General features: G+C 41.8%; 2 protein-coding genes across 3 annotated transcripts in view; one reads left to right on the top strand and one right to left on the bottom strand.

The window, feature by feature from the left end:
• The window catches only part of RYR1 (ryanodine receptor 1), a 212,965-nt gene extending 197,632 nt beyond the window's left edge, over nucleotides 1–15,333 (top strand). Inside the window, exons 94-105 of the mRNA XM_073549100.1 lie at nucleotides 3,043–3,267; nucleotides 3,373–3,503; nucleotides 3,608–3,650; nucleotides 4,195–4,325; nucleotides 8,251–8,311; nucleotides 8,745–8,891; nucleotides 9,002–9,136; nucleotides 11,958–12,114; nucleotides 12,197–12,261; nucleotides 12,461–12,561; nucleotides 12,650–12,701; nucleotides 13,975–15,333. Of these exons, the coding sequence (XP_073405201.1) occupies nucleotides 3,043–3,267; nucleotides 3,373–3,503; nucleotides 3,608–3,650; nucleotides 4,195–4,325; nucleotides 8,251–8,311; nucleotides 8,745–8,891; nucleotides 9,002–9,136; nucleotides 11,958–12,114; nucleotides 12,197–12,261; nucleotides 12,461–12,561; nucleotides 12,650–12,701; nucleotides 13,975–14,070 (1,344 nt within the window). The 3' untranslated portion in view covers nucleotides 14,071–15,333. The remainder of the gene's footprint in view (nucleotides 1–3,042; nucleotides 3,268–3,372; nucleotides 3,504–3,607; nucleotides 3,651–4,194; nucleotides 4,326–8,250; nucleotides 8,312–8,744; nucleotides 8,892–9,001; nucleotides 9,137–11,957; nucleotides 12,115–12,196; nucleotides 12,262–12,460; nucleotides 12,562–12,649; nucleotides 12,702–13,974) is intronic.
• A 206-nt stretch (nucleotides 15,334–15,539) lies between these two features.
• MAP4K1 (mitogen-activated protein kinase kinase kinase kinase 1) overlaps nucleotides 15,540–20,740 on the bottom strand; it is a 210,778-nt gene continuing 205,577 nt past the window's right edge. For both annotated transcript variants that reach the window (XM_073549098.1, XM_073549099.1), the window contains one exon: nucleotides 15,540–15,872. In XM_073549098.1, coding sequence (XP_073405199.1) covers nucleotides 15,803–15,872 — 70 coding nt within the window. In that variant the 3' untranslated portion in view covers nucleotides 15,540–15,802. The remainder of the gene's footprint in view (nucleotides 15,873–20,740) is intronic.

Raw genomic sequence — 20,740 nt, 5'->3', positions numbered from 1 at the left:
TGTCCTTATTGTACCGTCTATTGCCCGTTCTGGTTTTCTGATTTATTGCTACGTCCTGACTATCCATTCTGTCTAACCCTTTGGTACTGTATTGCTATCTTGTGCTTTGACCCGGCTTGATCTGGTTTCTGTCTCTGTCTATGCCCCTTGGTAAAATTGCCCTGTAGTTACCTTTCTAGGAGTTTGCCTGCAGCTCCTGACTCTGTGGAGCTGAGGCCACGCCCCCAGCAGTCACGTGCTTCAGGTCCTGTGAGCTTGGAGCATGCATCGTCACCACTGAGACCCCGCTCCGCAGGTATCTTTGTGCACAGTCTTTGTACTCAGGACGCGCGCACTGGCTCAGTGAGCATGTGCAGTGCGGTGTTCCTGACAGTTCTATTTTAAAATCATCATTCCACAGGACTTGTTTCCAAATTGCATCAGGCTTGTTTAGATGTTCTTTTGCTTACTTCTGAGGCTGAGATGTAAAGTGAGGATGCAGGAGAGGTTTTCTTACGATGACTCTTCCATGAAGGACATATTTGTGCAGGTGTCTCTGAACCATAGTACAATGTATCACAACTTCAGAGTCTGCTAAATCTTTCTGAAGGTCTTTTGAAGTCAAGCGGGGTTCTGATTTTCCTCTCTAGCAATCCCACAAGCAGTTCTTACTGAAATTCTGCTTGGTCTTCCAGACCTTATCTTGACCTTCACTGTTCCTGGTAACTACTATTTCTTAATTACATTTCGAACTGAGAAAAGGGCAACTTGAAAAAGCCTTTCCATTTTCTCATAGCCTTTTCCTGCTTTGTGGGCCTCCACCATTTTCAGAGTGCTAGGCAGCTGCTTAGAAAAATCCATTGCTGCTGTTTTTGGCACATGGTTAGAGGAGGCTGGGTTATTATAAAACTGGGAAATTTGCATCACCTGGCCTTTCCTAACAATGATAGTAAACAAGCCATAACCCTAACAGGCTAATTAAGGGCTGAAAACTTGGTCAAAGTTATCTGAGCACACAAATCAATCTGCATGGGGTGCCCAAACTTTTGCATCAAATCATTTTCATTTTTGTAATTTGTACACTAGGTTTTTGTGCCAAATTTCAGTAGCTGCTCCCCCTAGTATTAACAAGTGGAAATGCCAAACTTTTTAAAATTATTTTTCATATTTTACAAAATTAAAAACAAATGATAATATTTTTTAAGAAAATGTAAACATTAATTCTTTACATTTTTTCAATTGCTGAAAAAAAAAAATTTTTGGATGGCACCTTCCCTTTAAGGGTATGTTTCCACGGTCAGGAAACGTTGCGTGTTTGACACTGTGTACAGCCGCAGCGTCAAACACACAGCATCCAGATAGATAGATAGATTGAAGGAATGAGATAGATAGATAGATAGATAGATAGATAGATAGATAGATAGATGGAATGAGATAGACAGATAGATAGACAGATCTATAGCTAGATAGATAGATGGAATGAAATAGGCAGATAGATAGACAGATCGATAGATAGATAGATGGAATGAGATAGACAGATAGATAGTCAGATCTATAGATAGATAGATGGAATGAAGTAGACAGATCTATAGATAGATAGATAGATAGATAGACAGATCTTTAGATAGATAGATAGATCTATAGATAGATCTACAGCTAGATAGATAGATAGATAGATAGATAGATAAATCTATAGATAAATAGAAAAGACAGACAGCAGCACAAACGTGAGCAGATTTTAGGTGCAATACTTCCTGAGGAATGCGGTTGTCCAACGCAAAATATAAATGGAAAAAAATCAGGCAGCACTCCAGTTCAAGGAAAAATTGTGGGCTTTAATCCAGCAACAAGTGGTGCAACGTTTCAACCTCACAGCACGGTCTTTGTCACTGTGCTTGACAAAGACCGTGTTGTGAGGTCGAAACGTTGCACCACTTGTTGCTGGATTAAAGCCCACAATTTTTCCTTGAACTGGAGTGCTGCCTGAGTGGAAAAAATATTTTTTATTTTCTAATTTTTATCTAACTGAGAGGGTGACAAAGTGGCATTTGATTTACTATTTTTTTTCTTTTGATTAATTTGATAGGGTCACCATTTTACATACAATTACAATTTTTTCAGTGCAATATATTTATTATTATTACTTTCCCACTTTTATAAAATTATTTCTTTATTTTTTTACTTTTTTACTTAGCCCCACTATCGGACTTTCACTTTCTTCAGTCTGATCATTTATAACTGTCAGTGCTTCACTGACCCAAGTTAGTTAGTAGATCATGCACTGCACATGATCTACTTAACTTGCTAAATCCTGGTAAACCGGATGTCGTCATGGCAACATTGAGTCACCATGGCAACAATCAGGCCCCCTCAATGATGGCTGTTGCAGGGCAGAGGGGGATCCCTGTCTCTGCCTGCCTTCTAAATGCTGGGTTCCCTAGCGATTGCAGAATTTAGGGGGTTAAAGTGCTGGGATCAGTGCGGGCACTGTCCCTGGCACTGAGTGCCAGATGTCAGCTGTTAAAATCAGCTGACACCCAGCGGCGATCACGAGTGCACAGCCTCAATACGTTCAAGGTCAGTAAGCACTTCCCAACCAGGACATACTCAGTACGTCTACGGTTGGGATGGGGTTAATAATCTGTCACAGCAGAATAATGTTACCTCTGACAGCAACACCATGAGTTTAATTCAATATTCTGCACAGAACAATCTATCTGCTCACAAATTACTTTTAAAAAACATTTAAAGTTAGTAAGTTTGCTGTGTTATTAAATATGCTTTTCGTTACTTGAGGTTACTATCCGTTTCCATAGTGAGGTCTATTTGAGATTACTAAGGCTGTGTCTGTGTTAAAGAGCTTGAAAAGGGGTTCAACACAGTCCTATGGGACCTCAGAGTGTTACACGTCTTTTCAGCTTTTAAGGGTAATTGAAGGCTTTGCAGATTTGCAATTCATGGCAATTTGAGTTGCTATGAATGAAAATTTGAGGGAAAAATTAGTCCAACCTTGTGAATTCAAATTTCGAAAGATTTGGTCATCTGCAACATTGCCGTCTGCAGGTATCTGATTCCCCACAAGGTGAAGATGATTTTGAAGGTTCTGGCTTAGAAGAAGATCTAGGCATACTGGATGAGGGAAGCGGAGAGGAGGAGGATGAAGAAGATAGTGTGGTATATTTCTTCTTGGAGGAAAGTACAGGATATATGCAGCCGACATTGTATTTGTTTTCTGTAGTCCACTCACTCATCGCCTTCCTGTGTATCATTGGCTACAACTGTCTAAAGGTGAGGTTTCTGTCTCAAAAGACCATAGCAGTCTAAGTTTTATACTCGGCAGTAGACTAGATGATATACACTTGGTTCCTGAACTATGGCATTTCTGTTCATTAGATACCACTGGTCATTTTCAAACGAGAGAAAGAATTGGCCCGTAAACTAGAATTTGATGGTGTTTATATCACAGAGCAGCCAGAGGACGATGACATAAAAGGGCAGTGGGATCGTCTGGTCCTAAATACTCCGTAAGTTCCCAAAGTTGGAGAAAAGGGAATCAAGTTTTCACAAATAGACTGAACAAATCCTGAAGTTTGCTGACCCCTTTTCTCATCTTATGTATCTTCTACAGATCATTTCCAAGCAATTACTGGGACAAGTTTGTAAAGCGAAAGGTAATAGCTTGAAATTAGAGACGAGCTAATCAAATTTGTGTAAAATGTTTAGGAATTTGCTCAACCAAAGTGAAGACACTACACATTGCAAAAAGATTGCATCAGCCCGAGAAGGACACCGTTGCCTGGACTGGCTTTGCAGCTTTCTCATCACATTGTATAGCACAACCAATTAAGACGGGCTATGGTAGCCTGTATAAAAGCTGAGGTAGGGAATGCCATAGCTATTTTGGGCTGATTCTGAAAACTGAGAGCACCTCACAGCCTAGAAATAGAAATAGGGAGAAAAAGTTATAAAACACCAATGAAACTGCACAGAGAGTGTGTGACAGCACAACAGTGAAGATGGTTAGTGTGTGAGGAAAAGACAATAATACCAATTTAATTGATAGATAGGAGAGTCAGATTATTATACACTCTTTTTCAGGGCAGTTAAAGACTTCAGAGTAATATAATTCACTCATATCTACCTGAGATGCATCAACATAGTCGCTGCTTGTCTCTATGTTAGTCTCATGCTTACTAAACTCTTCTAATCTTCCAGGTACTGGACAAATATGGAGACATCTATGGCCGTGAGAGAATCGCAGAACTGCTGGGAATGGATCTGGCCAGTTTGGAAATCAGCTCTCAAAATGGGAAGAAACCAAAGCCGGATAAATCTGTCCTAGCATGGTGGGTGTATAATGTCCATATCTGCCTATTATTCTGTCTTCAGACTTGCCTTTGTCCTGAATGGGGATAGAGATTATTGTGTGTATTGAAATTGATCTGCTCAATCGTTCTCTCGCCAACATCTGCCACTGGAGAAGAGTCTGAAGGCCCTTATACACCAAAATTGATGAGTTCAGCTGACAATAACCTAATGTGTACGCCCCACCCTATAAGTAATGCAGAACCATAATGGCCTCCACTAGGCATAACTCAATATATCATTTTTTTCCAGAAATCTTGTTTTAATAAGTACCGTATTTTTCGGACTATAAGACGCACAAGACCATAAGACGCACCCCAAATTTTCAGAAGGAAAATAGGGGGAAAAAAATTAATGTGTCAAATGGGGGTCTGGCTTAGAGTCCTAATTCAGCTTACCGGGGGAAATCAGTAGCGCTGGTGGAGCGTGGTCACAGAGGGTGTTCGGTGGTCTTGCGATGATATGACTCCCATTCCAGACTGATATGACAGGATCTGCGGTGGTCATGGTGCGGTGGCCGCTGCCGACATTTTCTGAAAGCCCGGAGCTCCCGCACATCCCTTGCTGTGAAGCGGTGGCCTTTCCGGAAAATCCTATCCCAGGCTGGTGCAGCAGGTTCGTCGGTGCTCAGTGGTGCAGGGCTCCGCTGACATTTTATGAAAGCCCGGAGCCCCGCACATCCCCACTGCCGCAATGTGGTGGCCTCCGGGAAAATGGCCGCCGGGTTGGCGCATGCGCAGATTGAGATCTCGGCACCGAGATCTCGTTGCCGAAATCCTAATCTGCGCACGCGCCGCTTCCGGCAGCCAATTTCGCGGAAGTCACCCATCACAGCAATGAAAGTGCAGAGGCTCCAGGCTTTCACAAAATGTCGACGGTACCCCCGCACCACTGCGCACCACCGAATCCTGCCGCACCAGCTTGGGATGGGAGTGTGATTATCACCCCGCAGCATCGGACCGCCGCAGAATCGCCCGACTCCTGCTGCCGCCACACTACTTGTAGGTATATTCTGACTATAAGACGCACCCCCATTTTCCCAAAAAAATTTTCAGTAAATCTTTCCTTATTGAACTATGCGCCATATTATTTTACTTCTTTCTTTATGTTAAGCTATATTTTTAAAACACTTTTGACATATTAAAGTGTTGTATCGATTGTTGAGGATATGGTTGGTAATTCTCTCAAAATTACATGGCCAAGCATTGAGAATGAAGACTGGTTAGTAAAATGTTTGTGTAGTCCATTTCAGTATCGGAGGAGAGTAGTGTCAGCCGGGGGATCACGCAGATATTCCACTGCTGCCACCAATATCGTCAGGACAATTACACAATTGACTGACGATTGATGGACAAGGCAACGGCTGCTTTCACTACTAGGCTGGTTGTTGGGCACTTTCACTGTGAACGTACAGTATATACACATCCGATTCAAGCACACGGGTATACATATATTTCAGTACGGTAACCGCCAAACTCCGCGATAACCACAGAAAAAACTAGCTGCCTCCACCAATACTTTATACAGGCGGATTGGACATAATTTCTGGTAACTTATGGCCTCACGATGCTTCAGGGCTTATAGGGCAAGAGAAACAAAGCTATAAAAAAAGTGTTTACAAAAAAATACAAAAGATATTACAAAGGGGACAAGAAAATACAGTATATACAATCATATAAAAATAAAAAGACGTAAACAAAAGAAAATTACTAGACCTGATGTCACAGAAATGGCGCAGATCTTTGAGGAGGGGAGCACTCTGATTGGAAAATGGTGCAGTCAGACAGCGAGCTGTATGTTCCAGCACTGAACTATGGTAATAATTCAGAATCTGCTTTTAGGATATGCTACTACTCTTCTTGGTGACTTCAGTTAGGGGCTTGTAGATGGGATGTGGCTCAGGTCCCAAAAATTATGACATTCACGATCTTGAGGATATTTGCCTCCTGTAGGTCCCAGGTAGGAGAAATTAATGCCATATTTCATATAATGATTTTAGATTTCCATCGATAGGAGACAAGGCATATCCAACTTTGTTCACGTGTACAATATTAATTTGGGACTGATCGGTAGGCCACATCGCAATGCAAGTATATGCATTGCATTTGACCTGGGCCACGATGCAGAAAATATGTTTCCAATAGCTACAGGATCTACGCCTGTCACAAAACCCTCAATATTTGTAACTGGTATCTGGCTCCAAAAAGTCTGCTTGTAGTTCTTTTGAATGGCAAAGTGGATTAGATCCTTTGTTTTATTTGCATCCAAATTGTATGTTATGTTCACTTCAGCGGGCACACCGCGGTTTCACTGACGTCCTCCACTTCAGCGGTCACACCACAGGATTCTAATGGCTAGAGGAATCAGCGCCATATAAAATAAGTGACATAGATCGTTACACCAGCGCATTACCTCTCCTTATATCATATTCAATTCAGAGAAGTTCTGATGAAGATCCGTTGTTGGATCGAAAACGTTTAACATAACATACAATTTGGATGCAAATAAAACAAAGAATCTAAGTCATTTTGCCATTTGAGTGCCAAGTTTTTTCATAATATTACGTGGGCTGGAGACCCTACTTGTGCACCTACTACCATTTATTTGAAGAGTGCCTTGTTGCTTCTATTATGTAGTTCTTTTGAAAACAGGAAGACTATCACTATGCAAGCCTGTTATATACTCTATACACACAGTCCACACTGACCACTCCATAGGAGGTGGCTACCTCACAGCGGGGGGTCGTAGCACAAAGGGTTGGAATAACGTATTAGCCCTTTTTCATCTACAATTTATAATGAAGCCCTTCTATGCTCAATATAAGGGTGACATCCCCTCTCAAGGGATGGTTTTATAAATTGGTCTTAGGCTAAGTTCACACGTAGCGGAATTCCCGCGGAGGTTACCGCGAGAATTCCGGAATTCCATTCCGCGAGAAAATCGCATTTTAAATTCCCGCGATTTTCCCACAGAAAAACTAGCGATTTGCAAGCGTAATTAGCTTGCAGAATGCTAGCGTTTTCCAAGTGATCTGGAGCATCGCTCGGAGAACTGATTAACAGGTTGGTCACACTCGTCAAACATAGTGTTTGACAAGTGTGACCAACTTTTTACTATTAAGGCTGCCTATGCAGCATCAGTAGTAAAAGATAGGATGTAAAAAATAGAATTAAAATAAAAAATATTGTTATTCTCTCCTTCCGGCGTCCCGCGCAGCCTTCCCGCCTCTCTCCACGCTCCCGGCTTCTTCCGGTCCCAGTAATCCTTTGCGCGAATGACCGCGAGACGTCGCGCTCCCACAACGTCATCACGAATGACCACGAGACCGGGACGTCATCGCCGTCATTTTCGCAAAGGATTACTGGGATTGGAAGAAGCCGGGAGCGTGGAGAGAGGCAGGAAGGCTGCGTGGGACGCCGGAAGGTGAGAATAACAATATTTTTTATTTTAATTCTATTTTTTCCATGATTATGGTACCCAGAGCCTGGAGGACAGTCTCCTCTCCTCCGGACCATGGGTACCATCCGCAAATGTTCTGCTTACTTTTCGCATGGTGTGCACAACCACATGCAGAAAGTAAGCAGAACAATGCATTCCTATGTGGGTGGAATCGCCGCGATGCCGCAAAATTAATGAGCATGCTGCGTATTTTACCGCGATGCGATTCCGCCGCGGGAAAATCCGCAGCATTAGCACAGCATTGCGGAATCCCATAGGATTGCCTGGGATGCTGTTTTTTTGCGTTTTCGTGGCAAAATCACGCGTTTAAAATCGCCGCGAAAACGCGAAAAAAAGCTACGTGTGAACCCAGCCTTACTTTTACTATTACATTTATGACCATGCAGTTACTTTTTAATTGTCATCCACAACTCCTTACTATTAGACCTTGCTGTTGTCTTTCTGCAGGATCACCTCCATTGACCTAAAATACCAGGTCTGGAAGTTTGGAGTGGTCTTCACAGATAACGTGAGTACTATATCTAGATTGGACTTATATAACTGTCCTTTCACCAACAAAATGGAGAAATATGTCTTTCTTATAAATTTCCCATTTCGTATGAATCCATTTCGGGCTTTAAGAAAAACAAACCTAAAGAAACAAGCAAAAATGATGTTTTCCCCAAAAAAAAAAAAAAAATTCAAATTCTGTTTAGGATCTGTATGTTTCCCTGCATGGCCTCCTCTTTCCTGCAGACACGCAGCACAGGACCCTTGTCTTGATATTGGTTGGATACCTATTAATTGGACTCTTACAATGAAACATTTATGGTAGCAGCTGCTAATATGCCATAAATGTGCATAGTAGAAAACCCCCTTTACCTTTTCTTAATGCTTCAAGAATTTTGTTTTTCATGATTAAAAAAAGTGACGTTTCTTTATTTTCTCTCTTCCATCATCAGTCTTTCCTATACTTGTGCTGGTATTTCATTATGTCCCTTCTTGGACACTATAATAACTTCTTCTACGCGGCTCATCTTCTGGATATCGCTATGGGAGTGAAGACCTTACGTACGATCTTGTCATCCGTCACTCACAACGGCAAACAGGTCTGAGGATAAATTGTTAATACCTTACCTAGGACAACTCTTCTGCAAATCTTTTTTTTTTGTGTGTGGTTTTTTATGAAACTTTTTTTTTTTTTTTACTTTCCCAACAGCTTATGATGACAGTGGGTCTCTTGGCTGTAGTTGTCTATCTCTATACAGTGGTTGCCTTCAACTTTTTCCGTAAATTCTACAACAAGAGTGAGGATGAAGATGAACCGGACATGAAATGTGATGATATGATGACTGTGAGTGCCCTATTTGTGTATACAGAGGGGGGAGTCCCTTTTATAGAGGAAAGTTCCACGTTCATGACCTTTCTTTGTGAGCAAGAATTGAGAATCTGTAAAAGGCGCTCCCATTAATGTGAACTTGAGATGTTCATGTATTACATAGTTGGTGTTTGACAATATGGCAGCCATGTAAATACTATATTTCCAGTTGGTGTCATGGCGGGCAAAATTAGCTACCTTCTCAGATCTGGCAACCCATCAGGCATATGAAAAGACCATGTGTGTAGCCAAATCCCCTAGCTAGCCAGTTTTTCCTTATAATAATAATAAATTAATAATAAATTTTATTTTTATAGCGCCGACATATTCCGCAGCACTTTACATTTCAGAGGGGATTTGTACAGACAATAGACATTACAGCATAACAATAATCACATACAGTAGATTATAACAAATACCAAGAGGAAAGAGGGCCCTGCTCGCAAGCTTACAGTCTATGAGGAAAGAGGGAGACACGAAAGGTGGGTGGTAACAGTTACCCTGATTGTATGGACCAGTCATAATGTTAAGTGTGTAACAGTACAGACACAGAGGGCTAATGGAGGCATAAAGCATGTGGGAACATGATGCGGGGAACCTGGTTATGGTAAAACTTTTGGCTCTGCCACACAGGGATAGATTAGGTTAATGTGTTGGGGTGGTAGGCCAGTCTGAATAAATGCGTTTTCAGGACACGCTTAAAATTGTGGGGATTGGGGACTAATCGTATTGACCTGGGAAGTGCATTCCAAAGAATTGGCGCGGCACGTGTAAAGTCTTGGAGACGGGAGTGGGAGGTTCTGACTATTGAGGATGCTAATCTCAGGTCATCAGCAGAACGGAGGGCGCGGGTAGGGTGGTATACTGAAACAAGGGAGGAGATGTAGGGTGGTGCTGAGCCATGGAGGGCTTTGTGAGTGAGGGTAATAAGTTTATACTGAATTCTGGAGTGGATGGGTAGCCAGTGTAATGACTGGCACAAGGTAGAGGCATCGGTGTAACGATTGGTGAGGAATATGATCCTGGCTGCAGCATTCAAGACAGATTGGAGGGGGGAGAGTTTGGTAAGAGGGAGACCGATTAGAAGAGAGTTACAATAGTCGAGACGAGAATGAATAAGAGAAACAGTAAGAGTTTTTGCAGAGTCAAAGGTAAGAAAAGGTCGAATTCTAGAAATGTTTTTGAGGTGCAGATGACAAGAGCGAGCCAGTGATCGAATGTGGGGGGCAAAGGAAAGCTCGGAATCAAGTATGACCCCAAGACAGCGGGCCTGTTGCTGGGGAGTAATAGTGGAACCACACACAGAAATGGCAATGTCGGGTATAGGTACATTAGTAGAGGGAGGAAACACCAGGAGTTCAGTCTTTGACAGGTTCAGTTTCAGATATAGTGAGGACATGATATTAGACACAGCGTTTAGACAATCGCCGGTGTTTTCTAGAAAGGCTGGCGTGATGTCAGGAGAAGAAGCGTATAATTGGGTGTCATCAGCATAGAGATGGTACTGGAAATCAAATCTACTGATTGTTTGACCAATAGGGGCAGTGTACAAGGAGAAGAGGAGGGGACCTAGAACCGATCCTTGGGGGACCCCAACAGTAAGGGGAAGATGAGAGGAGGAGGAACTGGCAAAAGATACAGTAAAGGAGCGGTCGGAGAGATAGGAGGAGAACCAGGAGAGAACGGTATCCTTGAGGCCAATGGAATGGAGCATAGTGAGGAGGAGCTGATGATCCACAGTGTCGAATGCTGCAGAGAGATCCTTAGATTTTCCCTTGAAATGGACCGCTAAGTGGGTGACACTAATGCAAAGTTGCATGACAATGATTTTGTCTGGGGTGTTCCCTAGCAAATTAATGGTGGGGCTTAAAAGTGTGACACCAATAATGGGTAGGTAGGTGTTGGGAAGTATGTGTAAAATACCTAATAGCACATTGAGTCTCTATGGTTGTGCAACTGTTAGGCATTCTATGGGCCACCCTATGGTGCCATCAAATGGCACCATATTCTTTTTAGAAGTACCATATTTATATGTATAGGCATACTTGCCACTTTAAATAATGATTTCCCAGGAGAAAAGTGACCGAAACGTCAACATTTCCCCATATGGCCATGTCCCCTTTTCAGGCACCACTATGCCTTTCCAACCCCCCCCCTGAATGTTTATCTGGCCTGAAAGTTTCTGAAACTTGCTCATCAGATGGTTTTAGGAAGCGTTGGCAGTGCCAGCGAAATTGGCCAACTCTTCCAAGAGGAAGAAAAAAAAGTGATCCAGCTGGAGACGGAGGCGGCTGCAATTTACAAAGCTTTATTGGACAACTTAAAAATATGTTGGTTCTTTAAAAATTTCTTATAGCAAACACCAAGCACACCAGTGAAGAAGATCAATGCGTTTCAACTAAAAAATAGTCTTAGTCATGAGATCATGACTAAGACTATTTCTATAAAGAACCAACATATTTTTAAGTTGTCCAATAAAGCTTTGTAAATTGCAGCTGCCTCCGTCTCCAGCTGGATCACTTTTTTTTCTTCCTCTTGCTCCTAATTCATGTGGATGCTCACCACAGTCCGTGCTGGGCGTTGGCAGGCTTGGGGATTGCTTTGCAGACGGGTAAGCTGACTACAACTTTTTTTTTTACTCAACTCTTCCAAGAGTCCAGGAGATCTCCTCTTTTTCTAGGTGCCTCCTGGATGTTCTGGGATAGTTGTCAAGAATGGTCATTAGGTTGTCATCAACAGAGACAGTGTATTTATTATCTGTCGTAACACACAATTCTTTGTACTTTCCTCTTCACAGTGTTACCTCTTCCATATGTATGTTGGGGTACGAGCTGGTGGTGGTATCGGTGATGAGATTGAAGACCCTGCAGGAGACGAGTATGAACTTTACCGTGTGGTCTTTGACATCACGTTCTTCTTCTTTGTTATTGTCATCCTCCTGGCCATCATTCAGGGTAGGTTACCCTTCCATTGCCTCCTTCCTATGACCAATCTCTTGGCTTAAGCAAATGACTAATACATGTTCTCCTCCATCAGGTCTGATCATTGATGCATTTGGAGAGCTGAGAGACCAACAAGAACAAGTGAAGGAAGATATGGAGGTGAAACTTAATTTTTTTAATATTTTTGTTTTTTTACAGTAAGATTCTTGTTATTTATTTTTCTCAGCTAATCAAATTCTCTTTCCATTAGATTCCATCTTCCAGACATTTATCATCTCACATCTCATGTGTTGTGTTATGCCACCTTTCTGTAAATGTAGACTTATAATTATCGTTTGTTTTTCTATTCTGTCTCCAGACCAAATGCTTCATCTGTGGCATTGGCAGTGATTACTTTGATACAACGCCGCATGGCTTCGAGACGCACACGCTAGAAGAACATAACTTGGCTAATTATATGTGAGTTGTGGGGACAGTGGTAGCTGAGAGAATAATGAAATTGAGTTTTGGGATCGCAGTCTGACTTCTTCTGTGCTCTCTGTTATAGGTTCTTCTTGATGTACCTCATTAACAAGGATGACACAGAACACACTGGACAGGTGAGCTTCTCTCCACAATTTCTCACTTTATTGATTTAGATTTCCTTGTCTATGTATGGGTGATAACAAGTGTTATTTGAGGGGCCATGTCATCCCCTCTTAATTACTGATCATACCATACAACTTTTGATGGTGGTATCTGGTATTACAGACTTCCGGGCATTAAACAAAGCTGCAGTATCAGACACAACCACTACATAATCTACGGAGCTTTGTCGGTAGACGATGAAGACTCCTGAAAGTGATTCCTCTTTCCCAAACAGTCCAGCCCCTTCCAGCCTTTATTGATGTCCCTAAGGCTGCTCCATAGGCACAATATGCAGATGAGCTTGGAGACCTCGCTTCTTTGCGCATGTGCCGAATGTCAATGGATCAACCCATTTCTGGATGTCAATCAAGCCAGAAAAACATCAACCAGCCTGACTACTTGTGAGAGAGGACTTGTCTTTATGACTCTTCACTGGAAATTAGCATGTGGTGCACACCAATCTTTATCTTTCAGGGGAACCTATTGAGTCCCCCTTGACTGTCCCTAACTGCTCTTGTAAAATGGTAGTGGTGAAGATTTCTTTATTCAGATGAGATGTTTTATGTAACTTATTAAGACTGCAGTGATTGAAAAATTAATTCTAATCCCTTAGCGTTGCGCACTGATGAGGCAGGACAAGTCAAGCAGAGCATCCAGGAGTAGCCCTTGGGCAAAATTGCTTCAATCATGGTCCCAGAGGAATGATTAGAAGCTCGGGGCAGGACTTTTCCAGAGGAAGATTTGCCGTGCCGAACTAGTCCAGCTTCATTCACTCATGCAATGCTGGAGGATTAAAGCTCATTTTTGAAACACTGCAGCATTACTAAGTTACATAAAAGATCTCATCAGATTAAAGAAGTCTGTTCCCATACTTCCATTAAAAAGTTAAGCTCCCTGGTAAGAAATGTGCAAATTTACACTTCAACCAACTGGGCATTCATCACAGAACTTTTCTGGGGGTTGTTTGGTTTTAGCCCTCTGAAACTGGCCAATCAAAAAGGAGTCACACCCACATAGTTCTGTGGTTTACGTCCAGTCGTTGAAGGGAAAATTTGTACCAATATTGCCAGGGGGGCATAACTTTGGAATGGAGGAGCACAGAAGAAAAACTGGTCTAGAATCAGTGGAGCATCAGCAATTGAAGGAGTTATTCTTTTTAAATTGTAGAGCACTTTTCACTGTTTTTTGTTTTTTTAAGTGTGGCATCATGGCACACTCAGTGTATAATATTTATTGGCCATACAGGAGTCATATGTCTGGAAGATGTACCAGGAGAGGTGTTGGGATTTCTTCCCGGCTGGAGATTGTTTCCGGAAAACTTATGAAGATCAGCTCGGATAACCACTTCTAGAAGATCTAAATTACTTTTGATCCAAGACCCTGAAAGAGACATTGAAGAGATAATCCACCTTCTTTCACAGAAGTGATCATTTTACGAACTGGATATTATGATATCTAAAAGATCCAGATGTCTTTGAAAATGCTCTGCAGGACTCTTGACGATTAAGAGAACATGGTCTTCAAAAGACTTTTGCCAGGACTTGACATTGTAAGTTTTAAGGTTCTCAGAGACGTCAACCATCGTCGTCCAAATGTCCTCTTTCTGCCACCGAGAATTTGACGGCAGTATCATTATGTCAATGTCTTCACTGCCAACGAAACTTTCTGTAGAGACGCGCGGTTATTTGTAGAGATCTACGGACTGGGGGATCGTTAGTTTGTGTATTACTGTCATTTTAGCATATCTTTTCTGACAGTGGTGAACCCTTTTTGTTCTCTTCCAACATGCAATGGGTATACGGAGAAACCTTTTTCTGTGTGTAAGTAATCGTTAGAAAAAAAGACAAAAGGCTTCATCATTGATCCATGAACACAATACACAACCTCTGATTGGAGACTTTTTGCAAAATTTTGTCTGCCATTTTGTTTGTAGCAAGTCAACTAAATCCTAAATTCATGTTAAATTAGGTAGCTAATTCTTTTTTTTTCCAATTCGAATTGCAGAGAAAATAAATAAGTTGAAAATTCTTAAAATTTTGGTAAATCATGAGTTGACTTTAGCCCGACTATGTGCCCCTATATCACATTGCCTGGACAATCAGGCACAAGCACAAAGTCTTGGAAGTCTGTCCGCTTCTGTCGTCACTGTTGTGTAACTGTGTTTGCTCTCTTCTAGTGCCTTATACCCCCCCCCCCGTAGGAGAAATATCACAGTTTGATATGTGGGTTTAGTATTGTTTTCCAGATATGACCGTTTACCGTATTTCCGCAGCGGAGTCCTGACTCCTGACTACTTCGTACAATGGCTGCCTGAATGTAGTCGTTGAATGGTGCTGCGTGTGTTGTGACAATCTTGTTTCTCTCTTCTTTTGCATCTGTGGGAATGTCCAACACCCACTGCATCGATCAGCAATATGTTCCCTGTGTCTTCCCTTACACAAATATGGGTTTCAGATTGGCGGAGATACGTGCAGATGATATGTCTGTGATTGGTCACACAAAAGCAGAATTTAGGGATAAGCCTGTGGGGGATGGGTAGCTCTCACTGTGCAACATTTTTGTCATTTTTCATTTAATAAAATATTTATTGATGATGCTGTCAAATTTTGTCGTCTTTTCATTCTCATTATAGAGGTTTTTCCCATATGTCATCACTGTATAATCAGTCTGGGCCCCATTACACTGTTAAAGGGATAATTCCATCTTCCTTTTCAATAAGGTCCAAAGCCATCACCTCAATAATACGGTACCCCGTTATCCGATGTGAAGCGGCTGGCATTTTTAGTCAAGTCAATGGATACAAACCAAGGATAAGTATAACAATCGTTTATTAAAAGTGCATAAAACCATTTTACTGCGGCGACATTCAGTATCTCCCACAATCCCGCCGCAGCAGCAGTGCCCATACACAAAGCTTATACGTAATACACAGACCAGTCCTTTACCAAGGCAGTGGTGTCATCTTATGGTTCCCAGCTATTCTCCCGTAGCATCAGGTCATTGGATGCAGAAGCTCTTGGATTAGTAGTCACGGATCCGGCTCATGGGGGTTATTGTCCTGTCCGTTGAAAGGTTAACAGTCATGGATGTACAAGTTTGTGTTGCTGTTATCAGATTGCGGAGCCTCTACAATGATTTTTGTTCTGGGAAGCAAAAAAGAAAGAGAAGTCTTCAGATATGTAGTAGCGTCTCTATAAAGCCCGGGTTACTGGCTACTTTGGCCGTGACCCATGTGGCATCACCGTGGTACATTGCGGAACACAAATTGTAAGAAGTCCGTCAGCTCTAGATCCACAATGGGAACCTTACAATAGGCTATATGGCCAGATATAGCTCTCTGATGAGGCTGCAGGACAGTGTAATGAAAGTTAATGTGAACGTGATGTTACTGCGACAGCAAGTTGCTACTTGGTTGTTGCATTTGCGGCACCTCGAATTTTAACTTTCAATATGAAGGGTGTGGACCGCCCTGTCACTGCCCCTGAAGACAGCATCGAATTATAAGAATAGGCTTGTGTGGTTTTACTTCAATTTATTGTGCCATGTGAAATCTGCACTGTATCATGCGGTTTTTAGTATTGTAATGTAACCAATGTGAAGTGTTGAAAGTGCTGACGATGCTATGTCAATACTGTAAAGGTAATGCCTAGTGTGAGTAATACACACCAGCTCAGGTATAAGGAAAGGTTAAGCTTTATTCTTAGTTTAGAGATTGCTGTACTGTAGATACATTAGGGAAAAATACAGTTAAATGTTTGGGACTAGCCCAGATTGGGAGGGGGACAGGGAAGTAGAAAAGAGAACGACTTCCTGGTTTAGGGAGTATGTGAAAACGTTAGTGACAGGGCTAGTTGGAGGCAAGGTGAAGTTCAAGGTGCAGGAAGCACGGTGTGGACAAATCATTCAGGCAGTATGAGGTTGCACAAAACTCCATGCAGACATTCCTGCAATGTCTGGAGCCTACGGCTCAATAGAGATGTTATGGAGCCCTTCCATACAAAGGAATATGGATTTGGATGCGTGAGGGAAACATAGAAGATCTCGGTAATACTGCGGTGCCGGACGGAGATTCCCTAGGGCTAACCGTACCTGTTAAAGTAGGGATAGTTCGAGCTGAATGTAAGAAAATTATGGAAATGTACCATGTGAATGAAGCAAGTGGTGAAGAGTGCTGTGCCCGATACTACGTGGAAAGACTGATGTTCTTGAACTGTCCAGTAAAGTTGAACTTGTTAAAACAAACCGGATGTCCCCTGATGTGTGTGTGGTCCTGAAACGGAGGATGTGCAGACAGTGAAGGCTTCCGGCCTGCAAGTGAGTGTAATGTGCCTTAAGCAGCACAACACTTATGGACTGGGATATGATTTGTTTGTCAAGTGCCGTGGCGTTATTTAGCAGCAGCTCGCTCATGGCTACCATCCTGGGCAACCTACAATTACACTGCCCTGAAGCCTCATCAGAATATTAGCCCCCGATCTGTAAGATAAAGGGGGCTCATGGGAATCACAGGACATTAAAAAGTCTATTTAATATGTATATTTTCACTACTAACTGCTATGTCTCTGTCTTGTTTTGTCATTACTGTCGCTGTGCTTTGTTGAAGGGAGGTAACACTTAGCCATGTGGCTGTGTGATATGTTGTTAATTTATTATTATTGGTGGATTGACTCGAGTCAATTAAGGACTGAGTCGTTATTATTTTCTTATTATTAAAGTTATTAATGTGATTAATGTTTTCTTATTATTAAAGTTATTAACCCCTTTCCTTCATTGGACTTAATATTCCGTCCATGTGCCCTGGGCCCTAATTACCATGGACGGAATATTATGTCATAGCGATAAGCGGCGCCCACGTGGTGAGCGCCGCTTATCGCAGCCGGGTGTCAGCTAATTATCATAGCTGACACCCGGCACAATGAGTCAGGGGCGGTCACGGACTGCCCCCGACACGTTAACCCCTTGGACACGCGATCAAACACGATCGCGGTGTACCGGGGGGTTAAAGGGAAGCATCAGCAGGGAGGGGGCTCCCTCCGTCCTTCCCTGAGCCCCCCACAGCAGCGCAATGTGCAGCGCTGCTGCGGGGGCTCCATCCCTGCAGGTCCCCGGATCCAGTATGGCGGCGGGGACCTCCGGGGGCCTGCAGGGAGCTGGCTTCCTCAGTGCCTGCAAAGCGCAGGCAAGGAGGAAACCTGCACACTGCCTGTGACAGATTGCTGATCTGTCACAGTGATCTGTGATGTGACAGATCAGCGATCTGTCACAGGACAGTGATGTCCCCCCTGGGACATTGTAATAAAGTAAAAAAGAAAAAAAAAGTGTAAAAATATTATTTTAAAAATCGCTAAATAAATTAAAAAAAAAAAATATTCCCCAATAAATTCATTTTTTTGAAATAAAAAAAAAACAATAAAAGTACCCATATTTGGTATCGTCGCGTCCGTAACGACCCGCCCTATAAAACTGTCCCATTAGTTAAGCCCTTAAGAGAACCCCTTAAAAAATAAAAATAAAAAATGAAGCAAAAAATAATGAGTTATTATCATACTGCCGAACAAAAAGTGCAATAACGCGCGATCAAAAAGACACATATAAATATCCATGGTACCGCTGAAAACATCATCTTGTCCCGCAAAAAAACGAGCCACCATACAGCATCATCACCAAAAAAATAAAAAAGTTATAGCTCGCAGAATAAAGCGATGCAAAAATAATTATTTTTTATATAAAATTGTTTTCATTGCATAAAAGCGCCAAAACATAAAAAAAGACATAAATGGGGTATCGCTGTTACCGTACTGACCTGAAGAAGAAAACCGCTTTATCAATTTTATCGCACGCGGAACGGTGTAAACGCACCACCCAAAAGAAATTCATGAAACGCTGTTTTTTGTAAATTCTGCGTCCAAAAAAACAAAATAAAAAGTGATCAAAAAACGTCAACTCATCCCGCAAAAAATAAGACCTCACATGACTTGGTGGGTCAAAATATGGACAAATTATAGCTCTCAATATGTGGTGATGCAAAAACTATTTTTACAATAAAAAGCGTCTTTTAGCGTGCGACAGCTGCCAAACATAAAAACCGCCATAAATAGTAAATCAAACCCCCGTTATCACCCCTTAGTTAGGGAAAAATAATAAAATTAAAAATATGTATTTATTTCCATTATCCCATTAGGGTTAGGGCTAGGGCTAGGGTTAGGGCTAGGGTTAGAGTTAGGGGTGTGTTGGGGTTAGGATTGGAGTTAGAATTGGGGGTTTCCACTATTTGCGCACATCAGGTGCTCTCCAAATGCAACATGGCGTCTGATCTCACTTCCAGCCAATTCTGCGTTGAAAAAGTCAAATGGTGGTCCTTCCTTTCCAAGCTCTGCCATGCGCCCAAACAGTGTTTTACCCCCACATATTGGGTATCAGCCTACTCAGGACAATTTGCAAAACAACTTTTGGGGTCCAATTTCTCCTGTTGCCCTTAGGAAAATAAAAAATTGGGGGCAAAGATATCATTTTTGTGGAAAAAAAATGATTTTTTTATTTTCACGCCTGGGCGTTATAAACTTCTGTGAAGCCCTCGGGGGTTCAAAGTGTTCACAACACATCTAGATATGTTCCTTGGGGGATCTAGTTTCCAAAATGGGGTCATTTGTGGGGGGATTCCACTGTTTTGGTACATCAGGGGCTTTCCAAACGCGACATGGTGTCCGATCTCAATTCCAGCCAAAATCGTCAAATGGCGCTGCTTCCCTTCCGAGCTCTGCCATGCGCCCAAATAGTGGTCTACCCCCACATATGGGGTATCAGCGTACTCAGGACAAATTGCACAATAACTTTTAGGGTCCTGTTACCCTTGGGAAAATAAAAATTGGGGGTGAAAAGATCATTTTGTGGAAAAAATATGATTTTTTAATTGTACCGCTGTACATTATAAACTTCTGTGAAGCCCTTGTGGGTTCAAAGTTCTCACCACATATCTAGATAAGTTCCTTGGGGGGTCTAGTTTCCAAAATGGGGTCACTTGTGGGGGGTTTCCACTGTTTAGGTACATCAGGGGCTCTCCAAACGTGACATAGCGTCCGATCTGAATTCCAGCCAATTTTGCATTGTAAAAGTCAAACGGCACTCCTTCCCTTCTGAGCTCTGCCATGTGCCGAAACAGTGGTTCCCCCCACATATCAGGTATCAGCGTACTCAGGACAAATTGCACAATAATTTTTGCAATCCAATTTCTCCTGTTACCCTTGGTAAAATAAAAAAAATTGAACCTCAGGTATTTTTTTTGTGAAAAAAAGTTAAATGTTCATTTATTTTAAATATTCAAAAAATTCCTGTGAAGCACTTGAAAGGTTAATAAACTCCTTGAATGTGGTTTTGAGCACCTTAAGGGGTGCAGTTTTTAGAATGGTGTCACTTTTGGGTATTTTCTATTATATAGACCCTTCAAAGTGACTTCAAATGTGATGTGGTCCGTAAAAATAAAATGGTGTTGCAAAAATGAGAACTCGCTGGTCAACTTTTAACCCTTATAACTTCCTAACAAAAAAAAATTTTGGTTCCAAAATTGTGCTGATGTAAAGTAAATATGTGGGAAATGTTACGTATTAAGTTTTTTGTGTGCCATATCTCTGTGATTTAAGGGCATAAAAATTCAAAGTTGGAAAATTGCGACATTTTCAAAATTTTCACCAAATTTCCATTTTTTTCACAAATAAACGCAAGTTATATGAATGAAATTTTACCACTAACATGAAGTGCAATGTCACAAGAAAACAATGTCAGAATCACCAGGATCCATGGAAGTGTTCCAGAGTTATGACCTCATAAAGGGACAGTGGTCAGAATTTTAAAAATTGGCTCGGGAGTTAACGTGCAAACCACCCTTGGTAGTGAAGGGGATAATATCCTTAATAAAGCACTGCGGACTTATTCATCCAACAAGTCATGGAGTTCTTTTATTCACTTAAGGTTTAGTAAATTAAGATTTATTACTTGAACTGTCCTTGCATTACCA

Source organism: Dendrobates tinctorius, unplaced genomic scaffold (assembly GCF_039654945.1).
Source record: "Dendrobates tinctorius isolate UK_male_01 unplaced genomic scaffold, ASM3965494v1 ptg000158l, whole genome shotgun sequence".
Taxonomy (NCBI): domain Eukaryota; kingdom Metazoa; phylum Chordata; class Amphibia; order Anura; family Dendrobatidae; genus Dendrobates; species Dendrobates tinctorius.
This window is presented reverse-complemented; position numbering and strand designations above follow the sequence as displayed.